The 14144-nt window shown below is 53.6% G+C and overlaps 1 protein-coding gene across 1 annotated transcript; it reads right to left on the bottom strand.

Annotated features, from left to right (window-relative positions):
* Positions 1 to 915: 915 nt before the first annotated feature.
* Positions 916 to 12145, bottom strand: CMIP (c-Maf inducing protein). The gene is made up of 4 exons (XM_028478046.1): positions 12093 to 12145; positions 6564 to 6725; positions 1581 to 1622; positions 916 to 999 (listed from the first exon to the last, which is right to left on the bottom strand). Exons 1-4 carry the CDS (start codon positions 12108 to 12110, stop codon positions 955 to 957), a joined length of 267 nt encoding a protein of 88 aa, XP_028333847.1. The 5' UTR covers positions 12111 to 12145; the 3' UTR covers positions 916 to 954.
* Between the last annotated feature and the right edge of the window lie 1999 nt (positions 12146 to 14144).

Genomic DNA, 14144 nt, shown 5'->3' with positions numbered 1-14144 from the left:
GTTTTGTTCAGTGAATTTATTAATTGATAACATGCCAGAGAGAGGTGCTGGTGGGTGACTGGGGAGGTCCAGGCTGATGCTGCCCCTGTTCTAGCAAGAGGAGGCGATGGGTCGTCAGAGCAGAGCATGGGAAAAACCTCTATATTCTTAGCAGACACCCACTGAGCAGCTGCTATGCGCCAGACACTGCGGTTGGGACACCACAGAAGCTGCTGCCTTTACTCTCCACAATAAAAGCCCTAAGGCTCACCTCCTTTGGTGCCCACAGGACCCAGCTGCAGCACAGAGGGTGATTCTCCAGGCCGGGCTGGCCAGGGCCAAGTGGGTGGGCTCCCGAAGCCCTAAAGCAGCTCAGAGGGGCACGGTGTCTGGGATGTGGCCCTTGTGTCAAAGGCTGCAGCTGCGGGACCTCTTGGGCAGGTAAATGGTCCAGGTCCTTTCCTGGGCACACAAAGCTCTGCCTCTCACTTCCATTTCAAGTTCTGCCTTCCTGCTTCCTACTTCCTTATGCTTTATGCTCCAGCAATGCTGAAGCTTCCAGAATATACCATGTTGCTTTAAATCTCTGTGCATGGGACTTCCCTGGTGGTCCGGCAGTTAAGACTCCGCACTCCCAATGCAGGGGGCCCAAGTTCGATCCCTGGTCAGGGAACTAGATCCCACATGCTGCAACTAAAGATCCCGCACGTGGCAACAAAGATCCCATGTGCTGTAACCAAAGACCCGGCGCAGCCAAATAAATAAATATTAAAAAAAAAAAACAATTTCTCTGCATGTTTTGTTTTCTCTCTGTGGAAAGCCCGTCCCCTGTTTTGCCATCTGGCAAACTCCTATTGATCCTTCGAAACCCGGCTCAGACATCATTGCCTTTGGGAAGCTCTCTGGCTTCTTTCCCAGGGGAGTTTATCACTCTCCCTCTCTGTTACACGCCTCTTATTTTTGCAGCAGTCTCATTTAATAGACCAAGAACTCCGTGGGAGCAGGGGCCATCTTAGTTACCTGTGGATTCAAATACAGAGCTCAGTGCTTGGCACCCAGTAGGTGCAACTTCATTTCTTTCTTCTCTCTTGGGAGAACCACATTTCATACTTTAAAATCGCCCAGGAAGATATTTTACACCAAAGATGCTCACATCAAAGTCAAGTCCCAGAAACTACCATCACACTTTGCATATCAGAGGGAACTCAATCCGGGTTTCTAGGTGTGGATTAATTGGGAGCATGTCCTGGGGCAGGAAAGAGAAAGTGTACCTTTCAGCTACCAGGGTTACGGCTGAGAGTAAATTATACGGTCTCCGCCATCTCCGGCCTCCACTCCCCGCGACCGACTCAGGAAGGAGGAGGCGATTAAGGCACATTTGCTACCAACCTCAGAGACTGATAATTACATCGCCCCAGTCAACTGGGGCTCTGACATGTGCAAAGGCAGGAGGGAGACATGTCTGGCCTGATAGAAAAGACAAAATGGAGCAAGGCCACCGTGCCGGTGGATGATGCTGGCGTTTCAAGAGTTCACTCAAACCAGGGGAGGCCTGTGGGCACGGGAGGTGGACAGAGGGGAAGGGGCTGCCCGGGACTTACCACAATGATGTTCTCATGCTCTTGGGTAGTCAAGTTTGTGTTCTGCAGGATGAGCGGAGAGAGCAGGAGGAAAACAAAGCAAAACACACTATTAACAAAATGGAAATTGGGAGATTGGGGCTGACACATACACACTACTGTATATAAAGGAGATAACTAATAAGGACCTACTGTGCAGCACAGGGAACTCAATACTCTGTAATGGCCTATATGGGAAAAGAATCGAAAAAAGCGTGGATATATGTACATGTATAACTGATTCGCTTTGTTGTACAGCAGAAACACAACATTTTAAATCAACTATACTCCGATAAAAATTAAAAATAAATTAATAAATAAAATGGAACATTTGCATCTCAAAGTTCCATGCAGTTTCAAATGCTTTCAGCCTCTCAGACACAGGGCACTTGTCACTTTTTCTTAGTTAAATAGATCAGAAGACCCTCAAAGGCAGGGTCGGAAGCGGGGGAAGGGGCACTTGTCACTTTTTCTTAATTAAATAGATCAGAAGACCCTCAAAGGCAGGGTCGGAAGCGGGGAAAGGACGGCTTCGGGGCAGGAAGAATTGAGTTCTAAGTCCCTGTTTCACCACTGGAGTGACGTGACCTTGGACTAGTCACTTCTCAGTGAGTCAGTTTCTCCTTCCGTAGATGGGGCTCCTCTTTGGGCTTAAACCCATGCTTGGCCCTTGTCATAGTGACACACGCCACTTGGAAGCCCGGAGGCAGCTTCATAATAAACATGTAAAGAAACAGACTTTCGGGCCTTGACTTTGTGCCAGGTAGTCTTTGGGGAGCAGCACGTGGAATGTTTCAGTGGTTCCCAAACTAGGTTCCCAGGGAACACTAGTGTTCCATGAGTTGGCCCAAGATGGTCTAGCTATGTTTAAATTCTAGCAATCAATGTGCAAAAACATTAAGCGGAATGGATTCAACTTGCTAAATTTCTAGGTTTTTTTTCCCTCCCCCACCCCACCCCGGCAATCTGGAATTTGCTTACACAACTGGTACCTGTGTGACCACCATCCTGTGTATGCAAATGAGGATGCGAATGAGGTTGCAAATGAGGAAAGGGATGAATATGCAATAAGCAAGAGACAGTGGAAAAAACTCAGAAACAGCCACTATTGTCTTTTCCGCTAGTGTCCTGGTGTGTTCTGCTCTGACCATCTGTCTCAGTGGACACAGGCTTTCACTGGTGTCAACTCTTATTTCCTAACAGCCGTGTTTGCTGTTCATAACACACCTCCTCGTTGGGCAGTAAACCCCAAGATCGACTGTTCCCGGGTTCTAGAAAGAGCCCCACGGGCTGAACAGGTTTCAGAAGTACCTGTTATCTGATGCATTTACACCAGCTACAAGCGGAAGAAAAGTTAGTGAGCTGTGGATTTCCTTTCGTCCAGTAAGCTGGCTGCCCAAGGGATGAAGGTGGCACAGAACCAGGGTCAGTGCCTGAGCGCCACGAGCGTCCAGGTTCCCATGGAGACTGCCTGACTTATGTGCTTAGGATCCAGAACACGCGGGAGGATGTTTTTTCGATTCTAACACCTTTTTCTTTCTGTGGATGTTGGTGTGGCTTGAGCACCCCGTTTACGACAGATTATTAAACACCAGCCATTTTCCAGCCGAGGGCAGATGAAAGCCTGGCTTTGGTCTTTCCTACTCGCTACACCTAAGGCACTGATGTCAGGGCTTTGCTACACTCCTCCCACCCATTTCCTGCTCTTGGGATAGGTTCTATTATCCCAATGACAGATGAGCGACCAGTGGCTCACCCAGGAGCACAGGTAACAGGTGGTGGAGTGGAGATCTGACCCCCGTCTGTCCTGTTCCAAAGCCCATACCGCCGACCACTGAGCTATACAGCTCAGTCCATGTGAGGGGCGGTTCCATCTTTCAGGCTGCCGTGGGAGCTCCGAAGGGACCAGCCATCCCTCACCACACCCATGCACCTTTCCAAGAAGAGCCTCTGGCAACCACAGGTGCCGTTTCTTTGGTCCCAGTCACCGGTGATGGCACACGGCACTCTGCAGGGAAACTTCTCTCCACTAAGGCCATTTCTGACGCGGGGTGGAGAGCTCTCACTAACAGCCCTGGAGGGGACCCTTGAATCCTGAACCGAGCGGCCACTCCACACATTCAACCCAGCAAAGGCCTGGGAGGGTGGGGACGCCAGCTTTAACAGGCCTGTCCTCCCCCTCCCTCCCTTGGGATCCTGCCACCTTCTGGTCGCTTTGGTGATGCCTGGAGCCCCTTAGGAGGAGGCCTCAGGAGCAACTTAAGTAAAGAGAGCAGACCGGGAATCCAGTCCACACACAAAAAAGGGCAAGAAAGAGGGAGAGTTTGTTTTTCCACCCATCCCCTCTAGACATCTAGCTGAGGGCGCTGAAGGTCAAGTTCACAGCCATCTCCCACGATAACCGAAATGGGACCAGTTATCAACTGGTCCCTATATATCAGGCACAGTGCCAGGCACTGTATACATATTAGAGCATCCAATCCCCAATTCTGTGAAACGGGTGCTAATCTTAGCCCCAGCTCAGAGATGAAAACAGCACTGAGAGATCTAGTACCTTGAGCAAGGCCAGTGAGCTCCTGAGAGGAGAACCAGGTCTTTCTCGCTCTGCACACCTGCTCTTAACTGCTGTCCTAGGTGGCGGGGTCTCTCACTCACGAAAAAGTCTCTACCAATTCAAGTCATGTCACGTTAGCTTTGCAGTTGGGCAGACCTGGGCCTGGGTCCTCCTGCCTACCCCTCATCCAAGTGACCCTGGGCAGGCGACTTAACCCCCTGGAGCCTCCATTTACATTTCCGTATGTTTTAATACTTACCTTGCACGGTCGCTGGGAGAAATGTAAAAGGGCTGGTGTAAATGCCTGCCCCTGTGATTGTCACAGAGCACGTGTTCAAAACACCTCAGCATCACCCGGAGAGGCGTTAGCCTCACTGGAGGGGATGCCGCCTGGGCTGCGGTCCCAGCTCTGCCCCTCGCAAACAGCAGCTCTTAGCAGTAAACTGGGGATAACGCGGACCCCTTGCCTGACTCACAGTCGGTGCACAGCAAATCCAAGCTTCCTCCTTTTTTTCCCTTTAAATGCCTCTGTCTCTCCACCCTAGCGCTTGGGATCAGCTGACTTTGAGATCCTTGATCTAAAGCCTCAGAGGTGATGCAAAGCCCACGAGCACGTGGTCACATGAACCATATCTGAGACGGGCAGGAAAGCCCACCAGAGGTCGGCCACAGTGTCATCTGCCACCTTCGCCATCGTCCTGATGACAAGCCGGACTTAATGATGGTGTGATGGCGGCTGAGACTGGTGGGGTTGATGGGGTGGGCGACGCAGCTCTGCAGTGAGAGCCAGACAGCCTTAAGGTGAAACTTCCGGCCCCACTGCTTTCTCGGCAGGTCACTCGGTATCTCTGGGCCTCAGCTTTCCCATCTGTGACATGGAGACAGCAAGGGCTGCCTCTCAGGGGGAGCGTGAGGGTTAGATGGAATGCTGTGTGCGTGGCACCCGGCGCCTGCCCCGCATGTAGCAGGTGCTTCCTGAGGGCGAGCTGCTTCCCCTTCTCCAGATAAGAAGCCAGCCCCGGGCCTGCCGACAGGCCCCTCCCGCTCAGCTGGGAAGCCTGGACCCGAGGCCGGGCGTACGGCACAGGCCTCAAATCCCAGACCTTGACCGTGATTCATTTCAGAGCCGGGGTCTTTACTCTTCCGTGGGACGAGGCTGGTCTCCCACCCGAGGACAGACACGTCCTCTGCTCCTTTGCCACCCGCTTTCTACCTCTCACTCCCACCTCCTCCCAGGGCGAGGGACCCTCTCTATTCAGCAGACACGGAAGGCCTGGGCCAGCTTCCTGGACCAACGGGCAGTGACCAGCCTGGGTCTGCAGAGAAGGCGGAGGTTCTAGGTAGCAGGGAACTTGTGCCGGAGTCCGAGGGGGGGTGGGGTGGGAGGAGCCACCAGGGGCACCGGGGCAGCCAGAGGAGCAGGGGCCGCTCCCTGGGGAGAGGGACAGAGAGATAGCTCTGCTGGCCACGCAGAGTTGAAACCAGGGGTCATCAACCCCAGCGGCCCTAGAGGGCCAGGCAGGCAAATAAATGAGAGAAGTATTAATATCTGTCAAGTGCTTAAAATAGCACTGGGACACAGTAAACAGAGAGATGTTTCTGAGCACCCCTTGCCCTCCATCGGGCAGCCTAACTGACGGATTAAAGCCTCACGTCCCACTGTCTTTCCTGCCAGAACGCAAGCTCTAGGAGGGCAGAGGACCACCTTCATCCAAGTGCGCAGAACAGCGCCTGGCACGCGGCACACACTCACAGTGTGGGGCTGCCTGGCAGAGCCGATGGCTCACATGGTGGCACCAAGCAGCCAGCTGCAAACTGTTGCTGGATTTTCTGATCGTTTTTAAAGAGAGCCTGGAAATTCCCATTTTGTTGTGAAATCTGCCGACTTCTAATATCCTGTGTGAGTTGAAGGAGAGCTATGAGCTGTGAGGGACGATTAGAGCGGAAAGCCATGTCTGCCTGGACCTCCAGTGCTGGCGGGGGACGGGGCGGGGGCAGACGGGGGCGGGCCAACGCCATGGGTCTAGGAAGGGCAGTCTGGGGGCTTCACGGACGTGTTCCCGCTCAGGAACGAACCAGAGAATTCCGAAAGCAGCTGCCATCATCACCATCGCCAGCCCAGCTCGGGCCCAAGAGCAGCACCCACCGTGTCCTCCCTCGAAGCCAGACTTGGGGCACAGCAGGGTGGCAACCACTCTACCATCGTCCCTGGACGGCTCAGCTGGAAGCGCCGGGGGCAAACCTCCTTCTCAACTCCCTTGTGTCGCTGGGGGACCGCTCACCTCCTCCCGCAAAAGGGAGACAACACAGACTCAAATTCGATTCTGCTGCTTGGTACGGGGTGGTACTCAGCAGGTGTAAAGGAAGCCGACTTCAAAGTGGCGGGGGGTCAAGCCAAGGGGAAGCATTACCTCTGAGAGCAGTTTCGAGACAATTTCCAGCGGGGCTTGGTTGATGGAGTCATCCTGTAGGGGGGACGTCAGGGCCATGTCCACCAGAGTTCGGATCTCCTTCAAGACGACTTCCCAACGGCTTGGGTTACTCAGGACTTTCTTGTATTTGTAAATCTTTTTCTGGTCGGGAGAGAAAAAGAGACCCAGACGTGTTATTAACAGGCCAGGGGTGGAATACAGAAGACGATCAAAGAATCAGATGTGCTGGATGTGAAAGGCTCCACGTCTGGACTCCTCCCCGCCCCATCAGAATCCGGACCCCCGAAGAAGGGACAGTCTTGCCCCAAGTCGAAGGCTGCCTTTGCAAACAGCCAGGCCTCCTGAACGCTAGCAATTTCCACTCCTTTTCCAATGACTTAAAGAAAAGGATGAAGCTCTTTATCATCCAGGTTGTATCTTTTGCCAAACTTGTTCCCCAAGTATTCAAAGGCAATACGGGGAAGCATTCCGGGTCCACAAAGGCACTTTCTTTGTGTTGGAGGCAGTTTCTGCTCACCCTGACCCTAAGAGGCCCCCTTGGAGACCGTGCTCAGCTGAGAAACCTGACAGGCAGGCTTGGGGCCTGGAATTCAGCTCCAGCCAGGCGGGGGACTGAGCCCAGAACGGCCCTCACCAGCTTCCACCTGGGGAGGAGGACCAGCTTCCACCCGGGGAGGAGGACCAGCTTCCACCTGGGGAGGAGGACGGGTGCGTTCTCACCTCCGCATCCAGAGCTGGCAAGCGGCTGGGGCAGCGGCCGCGGCTCCGTCCATATGAGGCCGGGCTGGTTCCGCCCTCTGACATCATGGAAACAGAAGCCCTCTCTGAGGCCGAGGTCCCAGCCTGCGCTCCCCCGGCTCCGCAGCGGCCTGCCCCACTGCCGCCCGGCCTGCCTGGGCATCTCTCTCTCTAACTGGATAAACTTCTTAAAGTGCTCTGCTCCTTGGAGAAAACCTATTTTTTTTTTTTCGAGGCTCAAAGAGAAGCTTGTAGGCCACCAGCGTCTCCCCGACCACTTAGTTTCTGAGTTAAGAATTACAAAGGGGCTTGGAAGCCAAGGCCTAAAATGAAGCATTTGGGGGACAAATTCTGCATCAAACTGGGTAGCTCTCCGTGCTGAGTGAGGTGTGGTGGTGGAACAGGAGGTCGACTGTAGGATCAGACAGGCCTGCTTCTTCCCATAAAGTATTTCACCTACGGAGCCTCAGCCTCCTCTTCGGTAAATTATGCATGGCAATACCCTGTGGCCTCTTCCAATGTGGAACCCTTGTAATCCTGGACCCAGGTGGTCCCCTCTCTGTACGGAGTTACACTCCAAGGCGTAGTCCAAACAGCACAACCACGTAACCCAAAGGGAACTCCGATACTCAACCTGCCTCTTCTGAAAAACTTTAAAGGGATGAAATGGACAACCCACGGTGATACAGACAGCATCCCGTTTTTTTCTCCCATGTTTTTCCCACACTGCATGATGTTCTGGAGCCTCTTATTTGCTCATCATACCCCGGCGCCACCACCATCACCCACTAAGTTGATTTCCCCATAGTCATCCCAGATCTTTCCCGTGTAAATCTCCGTAGTCTGCCTCTCCCTCCTTCTCTCTCTCCGCCGGCCCCACCGCCTCCCTCCCTCTCTCCCTCCAAGCTTTTGACGTGAAGACAGCACAGTTTTCGTCAAGTGGGGAATGGGAAGGAGTAGAAACATTTACTTGTCAATCATTTTAGATCCTATAAGGGCTGGAAGAAACGCATGGCAACTTCTGTTGGGGGTGGGTGTTCAGCGAATAATAAATACGCTGTTGATGGAGATGATGGAGACAAGCAGCGTTTGCTGAACCCCGTGACTTCCGTGATGAGGCGCGCAGAGCCTCCTGAGGCTCCCCTGGGACCGTAACCAGCCTCAGTCCCAGTTACCTGCCTGGTGTTGTGAGCCAGCAGCATGACCAGGTCTGTACAAACACAAAGCGCCCGAAGTCTGAAGCGGCAGAGACACTTCCCGAGGCAAGAACCCGGCCCATCCCCGAAGATGAACGCTCCTTTGACTTCTAGACACTGCGGTTCCGCTCTGGGCCCAGAGAATCGCTTAATTTTTAAATGACCATGAAATGGTCACAGAAACTCACCGTATATTAAGCCCCAAAGAAAACCACAAGGACGCACAGCCGTGTATTCCCACAGTAGATTCTAGATCGGAATATGGTCTGCGCTTTAAGCGCCCTCTCTTGTAATCAGCTGCAAGTTATTTACTTTTGAAAGAATAAAGACTTCATTCTTTTTGTGAAAACGAGGCACGCTCACTATAAGAAATGTAAACCACGCTGAAAAGCACAAAGGAGAGGATAAATGAAAAAAGGTCTCGAAAATCCCACAACCTAGAAATAGCCATCATTAACCTTTGGTGAACACTGTTCCGGCTGGCCCTCAGTTAAACTTCGCCCGTGGGGGTGGGCGGCCGTGAGTTCGGCCCCTAAGTCCTCAGGACCCACACTCAGACGATGTCGCCGAGAGAGTGAGGCCCAGGCGCAAGGGCCCATCGGGCGCCGCCTGCCCCAGCGAGCCCCTTCACAGGCGCGCCCGGCCTCGGGCTCCCAGACGCAGCCCCCTTGACAGGCTGCGGTGGTCAACAGCTTTCCCACGAGCCCCTGCTTCAGAAGCGTCCCAAGGAGAGTGGTCACAGAGGCTGCGCTCAAGACCAGAAGTTCCCAGGGGCTGACGAGGGCTGACGAGGGCTGACGTGTGACGACCCCCCAGGCACTGTGCTGGGCACTTCTGGGCGCCCTCTCACTCCACCCTCACGGTAACCCCAGGAGCTGCAGACCTGCCAGAGGCCCTGGGAGCAGAACCGCAGACAAGGACCCGAGTGCAGATGGTCTGTTTACCGGGGAGGTGATGGAGGACACATCAGCGCAGGGGTGAGAGGGAGACTGGGAGAAAAAGGCAGCCAATCACCGCCAGAGCATCATCAAGTGTGAGGACTGGGAAACAGGCTACGCCACCACGGTGGGGACGAGGTTGGGTCCTGAGCGGGCCTCTGGGGGACAGTGTGGATCACGCCCTAGAGCTGACCCACCCAAGGAGCAAGGAAGCTGCACTGTTTACCCACCAACTTCCTGGACTCCTGGCTGCCCTGTGCCCAGGCCAAAATGCTCCCACGGCCAGGAAAAGCCGTGCCCCCGGGGCACGGTCACCGTGTTTACAGTGAGCAGCCTTCAGGACAGAGCGATGCCAAGAGGTAGGGCGTCTGCAGCTTCTGCCCCAGGCTCTAGTTTCCTGTTTACACACAAGACTACCAGGGCCGGGAGGTGACATGACTTGCCCAAGGTCACGCAGCTAGAAAGGGGCAATTCACAAGTACAAACCGGCTCTGGTGGACCCCAGAGGTCTCCCTCTTTCCATGACATGGGTCAGGGCCAGCGCAGACGGTGGAGAGGAGGCGCAGATTCACCAAGAGACACTGTGAGCAAGGCAGCAAGAACGCTTGATGGTCTGGGATGAGGGCTAGAACACGTCTCCAAGGCTCTGAGAGCTGGTGGGAGCAGCAGGTGGGCAGTGCAGCTGTGACATCGTGGTCATGGGGTGTGGGCAGGTGGCTGGCTCCCGGAAGAGGCTCTGAGCCCTGGCACAGGGCAGCCACAGGACAGAGGGGGGCCTGTCCAGGACCATGGGGGCCGAGTCACTCTGCCGTGTGTGACAAATCAGCACATTTCATCCCAGGAGCTCTGCTGAGCTCATCTGGTGACGAATCACGGTGAGACTGGGCTGGGGATGCCTCTGGAACCCTGACTCCTAGGAGCCCGGCCCTCAGCTTTGCCCTGTGGTCCCTCCACTGAGCCCATGTCACCAGAAGGGGCGGGTGACCTCCTGCCGTGTCTGGGCTGCTGGATTCCTTTGACAGGAACCTCGGAACTGTCTCCCTGCTTGTTTTTGGGTAAGAAAGCCAAGAATGGTCTCACATTTTTTTTTAAGGGTTGTTGAGGGGAAAAAACCAACAACAAAAAAGAATACGCAACAGAGTCAAATGTAGCCCACAAAGCCCCAAACATGTGCTGTCTGGACCTTTAAAGAAAAAGTTTGCTAACCCATGGCTGGAAAGGTCGAACCCCACCCAGCCGAGGAAAGGTCGAACCCCACAATGCAGCTCAAGATCAGGGGCCACCAGGGAAACACAGGTTCAAACCATAAAGAGACACTGCTCCACACCCACTAGGCTGGCTGGAACCAAAAGACAGGTATCTCCAAGTGCTGACAAGGATGCGGAGAAAATGGGATCCTTGTGCATTGCTGCTGGGAACGTAAATCAGTACAGCGCCACTGGAAAACAGGTTGAGTTTCTTAAATCATTAAACATAAATTTATCATATGACCCAGCAACTCTGTTCCTAGAAATCTACTCAAGAGAAAAACAGACTCTACGTAAAGACATGTACATGAATGTCCATAGCAGCATTATTCATAACAGCTCCAAACGGCAAACAACCCAAATGTCCGTTAGCTGATGAATGGATAAGCAAGACATGGTATATCCAGACAATGGAATAGTACTAGGCAGTAAAAAGGATGGAAACACTCAGATGTGCTACAAATATGGATGAATCTCACAAATATGCTAAGTGAAAGAAGCCAGATGCAAAAGACTTATTGGAGGATTCCTTTTATATGAAATGTCTAGAAAAGGCAAATTTATAGACAGAAAGTGGAACGGTTATTGCCTGGGGGTGGGAGGTGGCAACAGGGATTAGGCTGCAAACAGATATGAGGGCATTTTTAGATGACGGAAATACTCTAAAACTGCCTTGTGATGGTCGCACAACCCTATAAATTTACTAAAATCATTGAATCATTCACTTACGATACGTGAATTTTATGCCATGTAACTTACACCTTAATTAAGGTGTTAAAGAAAAAACCCCAACCCAGGTAGGTGGAGGACATCCAAAAAAGTCAGAGGCAGTATGGCTTCGCGGTTAAGAGTGCAGGTTTCGCAATCAGCAGACTTCAGTTCAAATCTAAGCTCTACTTCATCTACCCATCCACCCATCCACTCATCCATCCATCCATTTATCTAATCATCCAACAACAGTTACTGGGAACCAGCTAGTAGGGTGTAGCAAGTACTGAGTTCAGTCCTAAGGATACCAACGGTGAGCAAAGCAGACAGATCCCAGGGCTTGGGGAACTTACAGCGTATTACTGGCACCCTACTTTCCTCATCTGCAGCGTGGGATGAGAACAACCACTGTCAAAGGCTTGCCACGCCCATTCCATGAGATGATATATATAAACACGTAGCCCTGTTCCTCGCGAAACAGCAGCGCTCATTCTTATCACCCACCAAGTCCTGTGGGTGAGTGATCCAGAGCAGGCAGGACTCCGGAGGGCTCCCGGCATCTGTGACTAAGCCCCACCCGCTCCCGAGACAACAGAGCCAGCAGGAAGAGCCAGCCGCTCCTCCACTGCAGGCTCCTCCACTGCAGTCTTCGCTCTCTGCTTATCAGGAAGGGGGCGTTACCTGGGCAACATCCGCCATCTCTCCAGCAGATGCTGCTCTACCGCAGAGACAACCACAGACGCCCGGGTTCTCTGGCCTGGGAAAGTGGAGCCCGTCGGCTCCTCCACGGGAGACAAGCTGTCACCGGGCAGGCGCCCCTCTCCAGGAGAGGTGTGACTCAGAATGTGCGGGCACCACGCCTCCCGCTGACGGGGCGGCTGCTCTGCCGCCTGCTGCAGCCTCCGAAGCTCGGGCTCACGCAAGCACGCATGCTCCCCCAAGCCGTCATTAAAGGAGAGGGCGCTCCTGCAGCCAATGAGAAAAAGGAGCCCGGCGGGAGCCGGGCTGGCTGTGACAACTTCTTTCCAGGGGGTGTCCCAAAGCTGTGCTGCCCGCCACGAGAGCCACCAGCCCCGTGTGGCTACTTACACTGAACCTAATTAAAATGAAACTAACAACTGAAAATTCAGCGCCTCAGTCCCACTAGCCGTATTCCAGCGGCTGGACAGACACACGTGGCTGGAGGCTGCCACACAGGACAGTGCAAATAGAGAACGTTTTCATCACTGCAGCGAGTTCTATTGGGCAGGCTGTCCTAAAGTCTTAGCATGCCCTCTGTCACCCACGCCCCAGAGGACCAGTGACGTGCTCGTTGCCTCTCCCATCACTCAGGCAACGCCTATTTGCTGGGGCCGGTATGTGAGTGGCACCCTGCCCATCTCCTCCAACTTTCCCTCCAAGGCCTACAGGGGCTGTCCCCAGATGTCCTTTGCACACCCAGGGAGAAGGACCAAGTGGGTGACTTCTTTGGCTTCCCTGATTCCTAGACAGGGGCCCTCTGACCTCCTCATTCCTTCAGGACTCACTGGGGCAATGGACGAATGTGCCAGGTAACTCACCATCTCTGCCAGCCCAGTGGGCTTCTGGGGGCACACTGAAAAAATTTTCACGACCACCCAACGATGGGAGCAGTATAATTAGCTTCATTTTACAGATGAGAAGTCTGAGGCTGAGGGAGGTTAAGTCAAGGACCTAGTAAGAGCCAGAGCTGGAGCTGGGACCCAGGTGTAGCTGGATCCTGAGTCCCCGACCACCGTGCCCCTCTGAGAGGCACACCTGAGTGCTTTCTCTGCCTTGATCGATGCTGCTGCCTCCTGCTGAAATGAACAAGAAGCCCTTTAAATTGGAGGGCTGAGCCCAGGGGCAGTTCCAGACTGGCTGCAGCTGGGCGTCTGGATGACATCTGCCTGGAAAGCCGGGTCCTGGGGAGACGGGCAATTTGTTTGAAAAAGGGGGAAGAGCATGGCACTCTGCCCCTTAAGTGCCCACTGGAGGCGGTCTCGCTGCAGTCATCACTGCTTCCAAGGAAACAGCAGAAACTCGGGCACAGTGTCCCGCTCATCGTCTCTGGAGCATTGCCTGGTTGCCTGGGCAACCATGCATCTGGCTGGTGTGGAGATGTACTGGTCTTGGTGCCAGGCTTGCAGCTAGGTACCACATCCGACCTGGCTCTTAGGGCCTGCTGCAACCTTGGCAAAATCCAATCATCCCACGGATCCGACTGACTGCACTGAAAGAATTCTAGGTGGCTGTTTTCCTTACTGAGCTCTGGCTCCTTGAGGACAGGGATCATGCCTTGTCTGTTTCTTTACTGTTCTGTGTGGTGGCTGGAACCGCTGAGGGCACATGGAAGGTGGTCTCAGTATTTGTCAAAGGGAGGAGAATAAGAATCAGAAATAATGGTTGGGCTTCCCTGGTGGCGCAGTGGTTAAGAATCCACCTTCCAATGCAGGCGACCCGGGTTTGAGCCCTGGTCTGGGAAGATCCCACATGCCCCGCAGCAACTAAGCCCGTGCGCCACAACTACTGAGCCTGCGCGCCTAGAGCCTGTGCTCCACGACAAGAGAAGCCACCGCAGTGAGAATCCCGCGCGCCAAAGAGAAGCCCTGCAACAAAGAGCAGCCCCCGCTCGCCACAACTAGAGAAGGCCCGCGTGCAGCAACAGACCCAACACAGCCAAAAATAAAAAAAAAATTAAAAAAAAAATGACACCTGTTCTTTAAAAAAAAAAAA

The sequence above is a fragment of the Physeter macrocephalus genome, chromosome 17 (assembly GCF_002837175.3).
Source record: "Physeter macrocephalus isolate SW-GA chromosome 17, ASM283717v5, whole genome shotgun sequence".
In the NCBI taxonomy this organism is placed as follows: domain Eukaryota; kingdom Metazoa; phylum Chordata; class Mammalia; order Artiodactyla; family Physeteridae; genus Physeter; species Physeter macrocephalus.
Note: the sequence above shows the minus strand (reverse complement) of the source record. Positions and strands in the feature narration are given on the sequence as shown.

Excerpts from the sequence above, each read along its gene's own strand:
- CMIP (XM_028478046.1), bottom strand. Across the intron at positions 1,623-6,563 it reads TCTCGAAACTGCTCTCAGAG|AACACAAACTTGACTACCCA; the intron begins GTAATGCTTCCC and ends CTCATCCTGCAG. Across the intron at positions 1,000-1,580 it reads AGCATGAGAACATCATTGTG|GTAACTAAGATGGCCCCTGC; the intron begins GTAAGTCCCGGG and ends TTGAATCCACAG.